The 17093-nt window shown below is 40.1% G+C and overlaps 1 protein-coding gene across 1 annotated transcript; it reads right to left on the bottom strand.

The window, feature by feature from the left end:
- Positions 1–1043: 1043 nt before the first annotated feature.
- Positions 1044–11837, bottom strand: gucy2f (guanylate cyclase 2F, retinal). The gene is made up of 19 exons (XM_042486895.2): positions 11265–11837; positions 10362–11171; positions 9504–9805; positions 8820–9174; positions 8637–8721; positions 8019–8115; positions 7743–7868; positions 7146–7226; positions 6816–6992; positions 6538–6694; positions 6225–6374; positions 5906–6054; positions 5645–5808; positions 5342–5534; positions 4850–5024; positions 3703–3801; positions 3504–3598; positions 3330–3415; positions 1044–2614 (listed from the first exon to the last, which is right to left on the bottom strand). The coding sequence occupies exons 2-19, from the start codon at positions 11101–11103 to the stop codon at positions 2533–2535; spliced, it is 3315 nt and encodes a 1104-aa protein (XP_042342829.2). The 5' UTR covers positions 11104–11171; positions 11265–11837; the 3' UTR covers positions 1044–2532.
- Positions 11838–17093: the final 5256 nt, after the last annotated feature.

Genomic DNA, 17093 nt, shown 5'->3' on the forward strand with positions numbered 1-17093 from the left:
ACATACTGTCACAATCTCGTTACAAAACTATGTCAAATATACAGTATGTGTCTGGAATACTTGACTATTACAAAATTATACCGTCCCTCTCTGAGAAAAGAATCCCTTATGGATTTCGATGTAAGAGCTGTAGCACCACCCTCTGGTTAAAAAGAGGAAAAGGACTGGTTAGAAGAGAGTGGGTTCAGTCGAGACAGTTTTTTCCTTGAGGTGTCTTACTTGAGTGAGGACATGACAATATTTTCTTCATCTACAATATGTACATATATAAAAATGTGATGCATCACTGGCAATACTCACACTGGATCTAAAATAAACATTTCTTAAAGGGCCTTCCAACAAAAGTGCTCACTTGGCTAAACTTGCCCTCAATAAAGGGTAAGTTGAACCACATGAGGGGACACCTTTTACCTTGTTCTTATTATCTTCTCCTGGCTGATTTACATCATCCATGTATCTCTTTAAAGTCATCCCGCCGATCCCGTCACATAGACTTTGCATTCTGTACCTCTGTACCCAGTAGTTACAAGCTATCATCATGTATAGCTTTGTATCATAATACTAAAATAATATGTGATTTTGTTCAGACTTTCAAACTCAAGCTAATTGCTCAGACAAATCAATCATGACTCCTTGAACATAAATACAGTAAGTCACTATGAACAGCAGTTGTTTTTTTGTTTTTTTTTAAATATGCTAATCACTTAAAAGGTACCCCAAGAATGAGTCCTAAAACCTGCAAATGAGTCAGCATTTCAGCACTCACGGTTCCTTTGTCTCAAAGTCAAAGGGTTTTTGTTTAGAAGCCTTAAATAAGGTCTGTGGTAAACACAAGCTTAAGAGATTTTACGCCTTGTTCAACGACATAAAATGTGTCAGTAAACACCCCACTTGTGACTTTTGAAATTGTGTCTAACAAGCAGCTATATTAGACCACAGAACCTCATTTTGTGTACGGTTGCCTGGAAACAAGGAGGGACTGTAAACTTCCCCACAGGTTCAAATCACCCCGCTCTCCCCTACACTGTAAGGATGCCAAACAATGACGGTGTTACAAATGAATGATTTAATTACTTAGAGTCATATTTACATACATCTTATTTTTAATGTTACAGCAAAAATAAACACAAGACAAATAACATAAATTACACAATATACACGTTTTTGACTGACTGCTGTTGTTTTGCACACCAAGCATGAATGAAGCTGCTCCTACATCAGTTTTAAAATGAAGAGATGCAGGGGATTATTTCCAACATATAGATATTACAATCTGTTTAGTTCTATATTATTTTAAGTCTGTGCTCTCAGGCATTTCTTATGCCTACATGTCTTTTTAAATAACTTCAAGTGAACAAGTAGCAGTGCCTCTGAGAAAATGTCTTAATTTGAACACTAGATGGGGCTCTTTAGCACAGCTCTCAGAAACATCATAAGTGAGGTACACCAAAGTCTCTAAATGTACCATAGAAGAACATTAATATAGTGCAACATCAGCTGTTAGGGAGACCAGCTGTAACACTTCCAGATGTGTTTAACATTGTGTGCAAGTTACTTTGATTTGACTTTTATGAAACTTTTGGGAAATGTGATATATAAAATTGTTGTGTCAGCATCAACGCAGTGAACATGTTCTCATATTGAGATGCTAAGGAGAGGTTTTCAACTTGTGATAGTGGAAGAGAAACAAGATTTTAAGTTGTTAAAATGCTGAAATGTTGAAAAGATTGCCTTGCAAATAACTGAGTGCTTTGGAAACAGCAAAATGTTTCACTAATAAACCTTAAAACTATAACAGAAAAGTAATATAATTTCTTTTCATGCATTGACATGACTTTCTTTTGTCATTAGAGTACATAAAATAGTGACAGCTCCAAAAATAAATATTTTGTAGGAATGTGTTTGAATGGACTAACTTAATTCTCATTCTGCTTTAATAGAGCAGAAATAAAAGTAGCATATGTCTCTTTTTCACCTTTGATAATTATAAACAATAGCAGCCTTTGCCTCTGACATCAGAGGGCTAATAACATATAATATTCAGCCATAGCTAAGTAACATCTTTCGGCCCCACAACTCTATCATGAGCTTCCATGGCGAACTAAAAACAGACATTACCACCAGAACACATAACATTTCATTTTGAAATAGGCGTTTGGGGCGTTCATTCTTCTGATGGGTGAACCTCTAGTTGCCCTGAAATAGGTGACCACTCAGTGGCCGGTGAGTGTAGAGAAGAGTGAATGAGTGCATCCTTCATTAAGGAGCGCTGCAGCTTCCCTGCGCTGCTGGCTGCAGGTACGTAGGCAGGTAATGCAACGACTCTCATTACATTAGCACCGTGGTGTTCTGCTGCGCTGGCTGCAGGCAGATTAGACAGTCGATGGACAATCCTCTTAAACAAGTCCGCATTAAGCCACAGTGAGAGGCTGGGTGGTGCTTTCTGTCCTCTGCCTGCCCCCAGCTCTAGATGTGTCCATCTCTCTTCCTCTGGTTTTACTACTTTAACATCTTTCATTCTCTTTCTCTCATTCAGATCTTTTTGTCCACTTGCCTGTTGGCCTTGCGAAAAAGGGTCCTAATCTCCTCTGTCACCATCTCTTGCCAGTTGTCCCTAGTAAACACAGAGGGTGGAGTTAAGACCAATATTGTATTTTACATTTTTAAGCTGAGGCCTAGTATTCAAATACACAAAAATGCTATAAAAAAGCACATCACAAAGCACACAAAAAGTGCAACAAAGGATACAAAAACTATAATTAAAAAGTTAATTCTAAAAATGTGCCAGCCAGCAACAACGAAAATGAATGAACTATACAAAGGGGGCTTTCCCCAATCTGCTTAAGAAGATGTAGAAGGTGATAGAAGCAAGAGATTAATGAGACTAGTAGATCACAATCAATAAGATTCAGGAGAAATCGAGAGAGGTCAGACTAAGAGGTCACATCAAACTGACAGCCGCAGTAACATCTCCACAACACAACACCAGCTGCTGCAGGTCTCTACCTCCTGTGTTTGGACTAAAAAGGTCAAGCCTTTTTCTCAGCTTTTTTTCTCCTGTACGCTGCTATATCCTCAGGGTTCAGCCCGTGATTGTCTTCCCTGAGGTTCAGACAGTTTTGATTAGCATGAATTGAAAGTTTATCAGTGGCAGTTACATGTGGACAAAACTAATGAATCATTGAATTCTTTAAAAACATATCTGCAAAGTGAACTATGATAACAGATGATCATTTCTGATCCAACTTGGGTCGTAATCAATGAGGGCTTGTGCACATTTAGTTATTATTCAAGGATCGAGCCATACAAAAGCAGTTTGAAGCTCTTACCCTGGTTTGATCTCTGGCGGTTTTGGCAAAGGCTTTGTAAAGTTTGTTTTCCCTACAAGCCAGTATGTTTCTTCAATACCTTTACCCTGAAAAACAAAAACAAAAACAAAAAAGGAATGGATTAACTGAACCTGAGACTGTCTCCCCTGAAACAGAAGTACACTGTTGTGTTACCTTCAGCTCTGTCTTGCCTCTGACATCTATTTTATAACCCTCATTAAGAGAATGAAGGATCTTCACAGTACTCATATTTACATGGATTCTGTAAGCTAAGGGACAAAGTGAAGAGGAGAAGATGTTAGACTGGAAACACGAAAAAAACCCAACAAAAAAACAACGAAATATGCAGGATACGCGTTGACAGGAAACTTACGCAGCCCAGTGGATTCCATACGAGAGGCAGTGTTGACAGTGTCCCCAAAAAGGCAGTACCGAGGCATGGTCAGACCTACCACCCCAGCAACACAGGACCCTGAAAATACAAGAGAAAAAATGATGAATTGATCTGATGTGTAGAGGCTGCATCAGGCACAGTGATCAGTCAGTTGTACAGACTTGACTGTGTGGGTTGTTTTAGATGTGTAGAAGTGTAAACGAGACTGCCTAAACAAGTCAAGCCCAAAACCCGATTTTGTCCAGTTGAAAGTATGATTAGAGTGAGACTGGGAACATTACAAGATCCAATATAATACCAAAGCTGTAACTGCGTTGTTTTGTCATCAGTGTATACAATCTCCTTCTCATTGTCACTAGGTTCAATGTTAATTTGTCGTCATTTCACAATACAAGGTTGTACAACAAACAACACAATGCAGTTGTCTCTTTATGCTACACAAGAAAAAAAAAAGTATAATATGTGGAGTGTGGTGGATGAGGGTAGGGTTAGGTTAGGCAAAAAACGCAACACTCTAAATGAGTGCTGACATGAGGCACGGGCACAAGAGGCTTAGGTCTAAAATATGCTTTAAAATGATTCTTCATTTAAGTTTTGATAATTGATTAATTCAACAATTAAAAAAATAAAAACTGTGAAAAAAAAGCAGTACAAGGTCACAGTATACTGAGATGAGTAGATTAGTAACTCTTTTCCCAGTAAAACATAAGAACTGACAGTTTCAATGTGGACAAGCTAAAAAAACAGTACTGGTTACCTTAAAAACAATGGAAACACTTCAGACAAATGTTAAAAAAAGATCACTGATACCAGGAGAATAGTAGTGATCACTTGCTGCAGACAGCTGGTGCAGCTGAACACAGCCTTGGTTGTGTTGGGCTCCAGCTATGACTGTAGAGGTGATTTATGAGGCCAAATGTCTCCTCTGTAGTGGACCATTTTTAGACAGTTAATGTCAATAACTCAAACAAAGCAAGCATTCGAAATAAGCCCTGCAGTCACTTTCATCTCTACTTGGGGGGAAAATATATATTTTTTCATAATCTGCAGAGAGCTGCACACCAGCGTAACAAGATAAAAATGTTAATAATGTTGGGAGTGTGATTGAGACTTTGCACTGTCTCACCTGAGTGGATTCCTATGCGTATCCTGACGGGCACGTCTGGCATGTGCCGCATATGGAAGGTTCCCACTGAGCTCAGGATGTTTAGAGACATGTTGGCTATCTCGGCAGCGTGCTTGTTGCCATTTCTCTTTGGCAGACCCGATGCTACCATGTAAGCATCACCAATGGTCTCCACCTAGATAGTGTCAACATATTTATACAGCTTAATACCATGTCAAAATTCTTGGAGATATACAAGGATATACAACTTTTTTTTCAAAATTCTAAACAGTCCAGGTTAATCTACCCTTTTTCTTTGGTGTTTCATTACAAGCAACAATATTGTAATTAACCCCGTTTATCTAATACTTAGAAAGGTAGATGTCAGTAAATATTGTTGAGATAAAGGAGAGAATCTCTCAAACATCTTGACACTCTCATAAACTCATCTGTCATTTTCTGACACCGGAAGAAAATTAAACTTTACCACAAATATTAAGCGTGTTCTCTGACCTTGTAGACATCGTGGTTACTGAGCACGGCATCAAACAGAGAATAGAGGTCATTGAGGAGGTCAACCACTTCGATGGGATCACTGAGTGAGGAGATGGTAGTGAAACCCACAATGTCACTGAAGTAGATCGTCACCTGGTCAAAGTACTCTGGCTCCACTGTGGCACCGGTCTTTAGGGCCTCAGCCACAGAACTAAACATGGAGAGGAAGAAACATTAAAAGAACCATATGGTCCAGACGTTTATTCGACAAATGTTACTAAATTCATAGATTTTATTGTTTTTATTTGTGTAGACACTCACGGTGGGAGCATCTCTGACAGTAGTTTTTCTGTCCTCTGTTTTTCCACCTCCAGCTCCTCTGTTCTCTCCCTAATGAGGTCCTCCAGGTTGGAGCTGTACTGCTCCAGCATCCTCAGCATGGAGTCAATGATGTTAGTCTTCTTACCCTTGTTGATGATCTTAAACTAGTCATTTCAGAAAAAATATAGAAATATGTCAAAAGATATGTGAATGACTCTTTAAAATGGTTTATTAAAGTGGAATAAGGTCACATTGGTGTACCCTGTCAAAGATCTCATCGAATGTTGGTCTGCGGTCTGGCAGTTCGCTCCAGCACTGCTTCATCAGCTGGATGCACTCCAGAGGAGCCTGGTCCGGGGCCACAGTGGGGCGACACATGGGAGGAGGCTTCTTCACCTTACGTATGATCTCTGATGAGGAGGTGGATAGGACACGTCAATCAAATTTCAAATCAAAGTGTTGTAAATATTGCTGACATGTTCTTGAAGTCTACATCACAGTTGCCACAATCTCACAAAAATGTTCTCAAATGTGTCTGCTTCTCCTTATCTACATCTTCTCCTCTGTTATGGATACATACCCTCAGGCGGTAGACCCAGCATGCAGTATGGTGGCCCTCTGACCACCACCTCCTGAAGGATGATAGAAAAGCTGTACACGTCTCCCTTGTAGGTGCCTTTACGTGAGTTTGCAAGGTCCCTTAAGAACTCTGGAGCTGTCCAAAATAAATCTGAGTGCAAAAGAGAAAAGATTGAGAAACAGGGAGAGGAAACATGATCCCAATCGCTACCGACTGTTTTAAATGTATGTATTGTATGTGTGATGCTGAATGTAAGGTAAAAGTTCAAACTTTAATCGTTATAAGAGACATTTTTTTCCAGAATAGACTGTACCTTCAGGTGGAGGTTCTTCTATAAGAGCTTTCTGAGACTCCAACAGCTCATTGAAGCCATAGTCAGTAATCTTGAGGACAAAACGCCCGTCTACCACACAGTTGCGAGATTTTAGTCTGCCGTGGGGGAAATCTCTGTGGTGAAGGTATTTCATACCCTGGAAGCAAAATATGTTCAACGCTGCAGTTCATTATACAGGAAATATCAGGTAGGAAAATTGTTAACATGCAGTGGATAATTCATGCAATATTATGCATATTCAGTAGATCTGTGTTTACCTTAACAAGATCGAGCACAAGCGAGGACTTGAACATCCAGTCTAATTTGACGTCCTCGTTCCTCAGCAGGTCCTGTAGACTGCCCCGCGAGCAGTGCTCTGTCACAACTGCAAACATGGAGCAGTCCAAAAAGAAGCCGAGGAACGGATTCACATTCTCGTTTCTCAGGTCTTTCATCTGAGAAAGTAGATAAGTAGATAAGTTAACAGAATGATGGAGGAACAGAAAGTTTGCTGAGAGATCACAATACCGCGTGTTTCTACAGTATTTATTATTACTGGAACTCATGTTTTTCTCTTGATGAAGACAGATGAAGACATGTTGCTTTACCTTTGTGAAAATCTTGGTGGTGCTCTGCTTCACTTCTTTGAACTGTCCCTCCTCAAATTTCTTCAGCCACACCCAGTCACCCTGCAAGAGAAGCCAAGTTATTTCTTCCAATTTTTTTTTTTTTTTTTGGCTTTTGGATGGATTGCGTTACTTCCTGTCATGTGCTCCTTTTACTTCTAGTAAACATTTTATTGCTGCCTGTTCATGCACCCACCCACATTTTTTTGTACATGTAAGGTACTGCTGTGACTCCTTATTAAAAAGGACCTCATCCTTGCAGAAAACCTGGATTTGTTTGCAGAATAAAGTTTAAGTAGGGACTTACAGTTTTGGACCATATCAACTCAAAAACATTTTTGCTTGAACAAAATGTGGAAATTACACATTCAAACCAATTTTATGAAAAATACGTGACACTATGTGGAAGATGTGACACTAAGATGTCATTGTTTTTGATGATTAGGTGCCATTAGAGCCAAGACATGTGCTTCACAAGGACACCCTTCCCCCCTCAACAAACAGACTTGCTTTACTCAAATATTGCATATGCATACAGGCTGAAGCAACAGATTCAATGACTCTGTCAGTATCACGTACCTCGTACACAGCTACATTGGTGGTTTCATGAGTTGCAGTCTGCATGCTGTTGACAGAGTGTGAGCGATCTCCAGATTTCTCCTCTAAAGCACTCTTGGACTCACTCAGATCCTCTAAAGTGATTTTCTGTGGGATATTGAATGCCAGGGAAAGAGCAAAATAAGCTGCATTCTATAATTTTATTTGGCATAATATGTGCATTTTCTCATACTTTGATCTGACATGTACTCAAGTTTAATTTCATGATGATGACTGCGAGACAGTGATACTGTTTACCTTTTTGCTAAGCTGGGGATTGATAAAAGTGAGATCCTCTAAGGTCAGGAGGATCCGATTGGGACCTTTGATGAGCTGGATTTGCTGGAGTCTCCTCCTGCCGATGAGATTGAGAAACAATAAGGAAATCAGATCAATCAATGGGTTGCCTAAAACTACAATACAGAATATCCTTGGAACAAGAAAAGATGATGAACAGGAAAAGCTCTTCCTTTTGAGAACTCCTTCTAGTCTCCTGTTAGCATATTGGTAGCCAGATAGGAAGATGTTTAGTTAAGTTTTGATATTTTTAATCAAGACTCTCCTTTTTGAAAAGACTGTCATATAATTTCAACAGAATTATTTAAAGTACTTTCAAAGTATAGATTACTTTGACCTACTGCTCTCTTCTGTGTAACTATGATTCTCGTTTCTCCAGATACGTATCTGTGCTGACTCATGCTTCTTTCTTTACCTTCCCTACTCATTCTCAAGCATTTAACACATTCATCATTGTGCACATCCCACCATACAGTATGTGAATGCATATTGTCCGATACAATAATCTTAAAATTTGTGGGTAAGGGGCTTAATTTGTTTGATAGAAATGATGAATCTGTTTGTATTTACAGGCTGTACCTGACATAAAGACTTATGGCAAGCCCTCCTACAGCCAGAGTGAAGATGACAGCAAGCACCACTATGATGTGGGTGACCTCCACACCTGAGGATGACAACAGGTAACTTGATGTTGTGGGAAATGTCCACAGAAAATAAAACTGTGAAGCGTTAAGCACACACATCCATACACCTCCTCCTTACCTCCCGTGCAGACGGCATTCTTGTCAAACCAACAGCTGGAGTCAGACGGTGGAGGAGATCCTCCTGGAAAATGAATGGACCTCCCAGCGAATCGAAGCACTCCGGACATCAGATCCACTATATGGCTCTGGTACAGCTGGCTCCCCCTGCTGTCAGAGTCCAGGATGATGTAGTTGGTCTTAACGTCCCCAGCAGTGTCTACTTTGACCTTCTGGTTGAAGCCACTGAAGGTTGTGTTCTTAGTGAAGTATGCCAGGTTTGAGCCTGACAGCCGCATGCCTGCTTTCCTGGCGTTGTGGATGGATCTGGCCAGCAGGTAGATGCTGTTATAAATGGTCCCAAACAATGGGTTAACCTGCAAGGAGAACAAGAAAAGACATGACGTGTTAGTATAGCAAGGTATCTGTGAAAAGACTATATTTGGTATTTAAGATGATAGACAGCTACAGAGCAAACCCAGTCACTTTTTGCTAATTACATGACATATAATACTGTTTTTCTTGTGGCACAGTGACGGATAAGAAAAAGTGAATTTGATTCTAGAAGAGACTAACATTTGGAAGATAGCTGCTTTATTTACCCAAATCACAGTGACTCAAATTAGTTCAGGTTGAGATTTGCATTTCTTTTGCACACATTGAGAACTGTGGATTTAGCTCCCCAACACTTTTACTTCATACCTACCTGCTCTGGCTGCACTGCTAGTGTCATCTCCTCGCTCCTCTTGGCAGCAGCAAATGCCTCGTTGAAGGACAAAGGCTCAGAGGCCAAAGTGATAGTGAGCACAGCATCATAGGCCTCCCTCAGCCTGCTGTTGTTTTGCAGGGGGAAATAGGAGACGTTGGTGTAGGGCAGGCTGTAGTGGAGGGTGTCGTAGGGCACAAACACATACTTCCCCGAAGTCAGGCCCATTTTATGTGCTTTGAGAAGAAAGGTGGCCTGCTGCTCTCCTCCAACCAGGACTGAGTGCATGCACATGATGATGACTGAAACAGACAAGAAGTTGAGTTTAACTAAAATGTTTGTTTCTTGTTTCTTATTTCTTACATTTACAGCAAACCTATATAACTGAGTAGGAAAGTAAAAGTGTTTAGTTGCAGTACTTTCATCCTTGGACAGATGAAATGACAAAGCATTACTGTCCATCATGTAGTTGCAAAGTCTTATTTCACATCTCTTTATAAATTAAGCTCAGAAGGATGCAAACTGCCTGAATGTGTTTGAAACTAAACCACCAGTTAAGAAATAGTTCAAATGAGAAGTCGAGGTTCCCTAATTTAACCTCTCTCCCTTTCTTCTCTTTCCTATCGTCTTCCAGCTTCTTAAATGATCAGTTTCATTGTTATTGATTTTGGGGGACCATAGCCATTGCATTTACTGCTTAATGGGCAGGACTGGATATATCTATTTCTATGAATCCACTACTTAAATAGTAGATTTTTCATGATTATATTCTACTTTGCGATAATCTCCACTAGTATCACTTTAACGTACATAGAATATTTTTTTTACATTTTATCATTAATATCAGGACAGACTCACCCCTGATCTCTCCTGCAGCCTGGATCCTCCACAGTGTGTTCTCCACCTCCGTGTCATTCAGACCAATAGATGTGACCAGCCCAACAGGAAGCCCCTTATGCCTGAGAGCTGTAGCAACTCTCCCAGCCGTATCCCTCCAAATGTCCTCATTGGATGAGACCACCACAACACTGGCCCACCTGAAGTGTTTTAACACGGTGAACAGAACCTCAGTGGGAAACGGCACCGTCCTGGCAAAAGTCGGGTATCCTATGATGCGGTCCAGCTCATAGTTAACACAGCCGTAGGAGAAGATGGCCTTATCCCAGTTCTTGGCCAGCAGAGAAGCTGCGACACAGTATCCTGGGTTGGTGGGGCCTACAAATGCATTCGCCATCTTCTCATAGTAAATAAATGCAGTGAGGGCTCTGGAGGTTTCACAAGGCTCCTGGAGGATGATAAAGTCCATTTTCAGGCCTAGGTCCAGATTTAAGTCCCCGTTTATCCTGCTGACAGCTAATCTGGCGGCTGCAGCGGGCAGGGCCCTGTAGTAAACAGGGTCGCAGTTCCAGGGCCCCAGGACCCCCACTTTGAATATTAAACAGCGGACACAACAAGGGAACGTCAACACTCCGAGGAGGGCCCATAACAGAAAGTTATAAAAAGGCAGCGTTGTTAAAGTTGGTCTGCTTTTAATTATGGGCATACATGCATGGTTGGACTCCCAGAGTGCCCCTCTGAAATTGGGAGGAATATGTTGCATTGTCTTTCCAGGGTGTCCAAGATAGTGAATCTTGTGTTCACTATTGAATTCAATTAGACCAGTGACACCTACATAACAGGCAAAGATAAAAGTCTTGTTAGTTTATTCTTTTTGGATAGATGGCTAAAATGGCATAAATGACTGAATTTAAACAAACTTACCACTTATTCTGTGCCATCAGGACAGCTTCAGGGTCCGATGAGACAATCTGCCAGGTGTCCTCTCGGATCTGCTTTTCTGCATCCACATAAACCATCACCTAACCATCCCCCAAATCTTATCTATTCACCCCGAGGATCCACAGAGTCGCTCCGGTGAAGACTGAGCCAAGTCATTGTGTTTGGATTATGAGCTGAAGGTGACAGGCAGAGAGCTCGGGCGCTGCGGCTGTCGCGTTTGGAGACAACTTCAGCACCCTGGAGAGCTACTTACGTCCCGCAGTCAGCGCCTCTGAAGGCTCCCGTGCGTTTCCACAAACACTTCTGATCACAGCAAGCATTATTTTTGAAGAAGGACAAAGAAAATCACATCTGGTCCCCGGGATCCTTAATTTCATTTGGAGAAAATGTTTTACATATTCCAAATTGGAGGCAAATCCGTTCAAAAATGAGCAATCGTGCTTGAAAATAGCCTATTTGAAATTAAATGTGTTGGCTGTGTTATCTGTATAGAAGATCAGTGTCTGCTAAAGGTCCATTCAATCAAATCCCTTCAAAGTGACCCGGGTCCAAAACGTAGGTGTTACCCTCTAATCCATTTTCAGTGAGGCACAATATAAGAGGATTGACAACAGGCGTTAGTCTACTCTAAAAGCCTTGTTATCATTCAGGCTGGAGAAGCAACAAGGCCTCTCCCCATCACTGAACATACTCCTATAGATGTATAGTCACACATATTTATAATGAATTCATTTATATATATTCAGTTAACCCTTTAAAATCTGGAACGACGTCACATTCCTTATGCTGCTGTCAGACTCACAATTTTAAACCATTGAGCCCTGAGCAGATTGGTTTATTTCTTTCTAAAACATCAGAAAAGATACTGAACATCTTGGTAATATATATATTACCAATATATTATATAACTTTTTCTTTTCTTTTTAAAATTACTTTTTCTCTCTTTAATTTTCATACGCCTTTTAATAATTTCGGGCTATTTATTAAATCAAACCTATTTGTTCAGGTTTCAAATGCTGAATATCGTACAATAATGATGACAATTATTGCCCCTATGGCCTAGACCTCCAAATGAATATTTGGTAAACAAACATTTTGTAACGTGCAGAGCGGGGTCATTCTTGTTGCCATGGAGACACCTTAGCCATATGCACAAGGACACCTGAACCGTGCTTTAATTGGTCTAATATGCCGGCAATGCAGCAGGTTCCAGAGATCAAATGAATGTGGTTCCTGGTGGAGAGGTAGTAATTAAAGATAACGAAGGGCTCTCCCTGTAGTCCCCTGAGTTCTGCTGCCTGTTTTGCCTGTGTCAGTCTTTTCAGCTCTTTTTTCAAAAGACTCCACCAGGTGAGGTAGCCTCACCTGGCAAATGAACAGCTGGTTGCCACAACATCAACCAAGGATGACAGCGTTATAGGAAAGATGGGCTGGAGGGCTGACTTAACAGAACCATATCATATCATGCAGTGATTAAGCTGTAGCTCACGTCAGTGATCATTATCAAGCAAATATGCACAAAACATATTTAAAAAAACAGTTGTTTAATACAGAAAGGCCATAATTTACGGAACAAAGACCATATAATCTGGGAAATATTTAGTATATCATCATTATGCTATGCACTAGAAATAATACATCCATCCCGAGGACACACTGAATTTTGGTGCTTCCCTCCCTTATAGCAATGTTTGATTAATATATTTCTTAAGGGCCCTGCAAAGAAAATATCATTTTAGCCTAAATCAGTAAGGTTATATGCTTACTGGCTATTAAAATTAACCCAGTTAACACAAAATGCAACTAAGACAAACCCATTGTGATTGAATTCAGTATACAACAACAAAAAGGTTTATGTAACCAAGATGAATATTCCAACTATAACATCAGGCTGCAGCTGCCTGCTGTTACTGGTGTGTGTGTGTGTGTGTGTGTGTGTGTGTGTGTGTGTGTGTGTGTGTGTGTGTGTGTACACGTGTGTGTGTGTGTGTGAGAGGCAGAGAGAGAGAGAAAGCCCCAACACTGCCCCTGTCTTCTTCCCCCCTTTGTTTGACAACTTTCTCTAACCGTGTGTGTGTGTGTGTGTGTGTGTGTGTGTGTGTGTGTGTGTGTGTGTGTGTGTGTGTGTGTGTTTGGAGGACATGACACATGCAAAACATTCCCTTCAAACACAGTCTTCATTACTTAAAGCTATCCAAGCCAGTGAAGAAACATATTGTTTCAGGAATATTACATTATACTGTGCATATGGAGCTGAAAAGTGATTCTACCTGTATTGACCCATATCCTACATAAGCTGATGAGCCTCTTACACCTCGACACCGCTGTCCTATATCCAGGAATAGAGGACAGAAATGACGACTCAGCGCAACGTCCACCCAGTAAGCAGTGGACAGAACACACATCTGATGCGTCTCCTGAGACCAGCAATGTGTTCTGTGCAGCACCAGACACTGTGGAAAGACATGTAAATAGTGGCCTCCAAAAGCAACACAAAAAAAAGAAAAAAAGACATCTTTAAAAAATAAAATAGTAATGTGTAAAATAGTAGTGTGTTTAATAGTTCTTTTATGTGAAACGCAGTGTTGGCTACAAGGAGATGATTTAACATGTCCTTGGACTGATAGCATTTAGATAAATGAGAGAATGGGTGGAGAGAAATCCAAGTGAACTGAAAACTGAGACACAAAGGAACAAAAGGGCTTTACATTAACATTTTAAAGTCATTCACTCTTTGCCTATTAATATCGAATTGAAGTCCCCTTAATGGGCTGTCCTTGAATGTTGCTTGCTACAGTAAAGACTGAGAGGGTTTAACCAGTAATTATGAGGTATCAAATCTGTCCTCTGAAGTCACCGACTAAGATAAAAAATGTATTTTACTGAATAATTTAAGTGACCATTATTCCTAATTAGGGAGAGTAGGGCATTATCTCTTAAGGGCATTAGTCAATTTTAAGGCAACATATCCAACATGATTTTTGCAGGATCAATGCAAATCTAAGGCTTTTCTTGAACATAACTTACATGTTATTCATTTATCTATTTCTTTGAAGAGCTACCCAAAATAAAATGACACACTTGGAGGTCACAACTGTGCAGGTCATATATTACTACTAAATGTTGTGATGCTATTATTTTTTTTTAATATGTCACCCCTACTGACCTCTTGTGTCTGCCATCATTTTTTTCTGTTACTTTCAGTGAAAGCTCTCGTGTTTAAAAGTGAGTTGGTTTCTCTGAAGTGCTTCATGAGCCTTCACGGTGCAGTGAATCCGTTAGAGGATGTCTTTAGCTTTGGCTCCATCTAGTGGATAAGACTTACTGTACTGGGGTATAGAGAGTTAGTCTCCTAAAATCTGCCTCTATGGACCCTTAAAAAAATAATGAATTCTGCTTTCAATCCAGATCAAAATTAGGATATTGTCTTTGTTAACAAGGCAGTACAAGTTAGTTATGGAAAGCTAAGATGTACGATTTTGTAACTTTTTTTAAGCAGCAAACATCCATTATATGGTGAATATCTTAAAAATGAACTCACTGAAAACTTCTGCACATGGGCAGATAAATAGACAAAGGGCCCTTGGGCACAGACATGCAGAAGGCCCTTTATACACAGGAGCCAGACATAGACTTTGTGGTGTTTTTTTCTCTTTTGTTGCTGTTTTGCATAACTTTACAGTTTGGATTCTTTTGTGTCTCCTTGATGTAATTTTGTGTCCTTTTTAGGTCATTATCTGTCTCTTTGAGGTTACGTCCAATATGTCCATGCTTTCACAATTTACACTCTTCTGCTACTATTATCCACCCTTCTCACTTTATAAAACAATGGCATGCTGCACAACTCAGTTTGCATTTGGCGTACAATTGACACAAACTTTCACTTCAGCTTTTATCAACACAGGATGTGTTCAGTGTGCTGTGACTGACTGGGGTTAACATGGCAACGGAAACGTGAAAGAATTCAATGTCAGTGATAGGCTGATGTGTGTATGATACTACATGTTCACTTGGGTCATGTTTGCCCTGGCATGTTCATCATTATATCAGGCTTTTCTTACACAGGTTCTGAGGGTTTTTGTTCCTTTTGTCAGACTGATACTGTGCTCTGCTTTCTGTCTGCCTGCGCACCTATCTTATCTTTACAGCCTCGAAGAATACCAGACACTACAACATGCAAGAGATGGGTGTAAGTGTGTGTGGGTGGGTGGTGGTGTGCACAAGTAGCGACATGAGTAACATCAAACTAAATGTCAACACAGGCTCTCCTTCTCATCACAGCTTACTAGGCTATATGACATGTATTTTTGCTTGCGTAAACACAATCATGCATTTTTTTCTTTACTTTTAACAAAAAAAAGGATGTATTGAATTTGAATAAACAGCACAGGGTGTGTGCTGGGATGCTGTCATGCTCTCATGAGGAAAACAATGCAGGGTGCGGATGAACAGCAGAGGCCCCTCATTGTGAGCAGCAACAGATGTTCACCATAATTCATCACACCTGACCTGTGTTTCTGGGCTGTTACATTATCTCAAGTGACAGGATGCAGCATTATGTCTCCACAGATTCACACATCGTAACGACCTCAGTAAACCTACAAGAAACATTTGATCAGATTACCTCAGATAAAGCTGCAGGATCAATCTTTGCAAAGGTTTCCTAACACACTAAAGGTTAATTTTATTAAAAAAACAGACCAGATATGCTGCGTGAGCAGCAACAGGAAGAGTCTGGGTTTCCGTTCACATTATCTTTTTAATCAGTTTCATCAAAATGCGCACAAGAGGCCAAATGAAACAAACCACCGCCTTGTTGCGCAACGCTGTATATCAGCTTCCCTTTTCATGTGGATTTGTTTGCGGCGTCTCCACTAGAGTGCGCAACGCCGTGCAGCGTCAAAACTGCCCGGGACAGGAGACTGACACAGGAAGTTACACGTGTAGGCCTTCAAAAATAAAAGCGCACTTCATTTTACTGGCCATGTTTATTCTGCATGTGGGTTTTCGGTGGTTTCCCAACAAGGCTGATCTCAGAGAGAGCTTTCAGAAGGACCTTACTGTCATTTTTATAATGACAGCTGATGATGTGGTAAATACACAAAAACACAATGGAAGCAGTTTTTTTTTTTTTTAAATAGAAACTGTAAGTGCAAAGGTCTTTTTTGCCCAAAATGAATGACATATCTTGGTATGATATCTTTAAAAGAGAATTAATTCCTCAAGTTTTCCTCTCTATCCTTTACGCATGGTTTATTTCACGGGCAGACAATTTTAGCATAAATTAATCAAAGGAGCACATTAGGATTCTGCAGTCACAGAAATATGTATTGCCTTTATGAGAAAATCTTTGTTAAGACACTTTGAGTGCATATTCTTTCCAACACTAAAAAAATTCAAAACTTCAACTAAAAAAAAGTAAGAAAAAGGAGAAAAGAAGGGAAAGAACTTTGTGAGAACATACCTTTTCCTTACCTTTGTGGCGTGAGCTGATATGACTTATCTCACATCCTGACCTGCATCAAGGAAAGTGAAAAAAGAAAGGGTCATTACTTTTGTTTAGGGTTGTCAGCATTAATTAATTACGATGTGATCTGGTAAGAATTAGGGGTTGACCAATATTGTTTTTTTAAGGGCTGATATCTGTCAATATTTAGAATTTGGAATATAACAAACCCTAACACAAAACTTTGTTAAAATGCCTTTCGCAAATGTTTAATCAAAACTGAAACTTTCCGCATCATATACAGAAAGACAAAGTCAAGTGACAATTTAAATAAAAAATGAGTAACTGAAAATAGCTCCTTGCGG

Source organism: Plectropomus leopardus, chromosome 6 (genome assembly GCF_026936395.1).
Source record: "Plectropomus leopardus strain MGB_pleo_1.0 chromosome 6, ASM2693639v1, whole genome shotgun sequence".
NCBI classification, from domain to species: Eukaryota; Metazoa; Chordata; class Actinopteri; order Perciformes; family Serranidae; genus Plectropomus; species Plectropomus leopardus.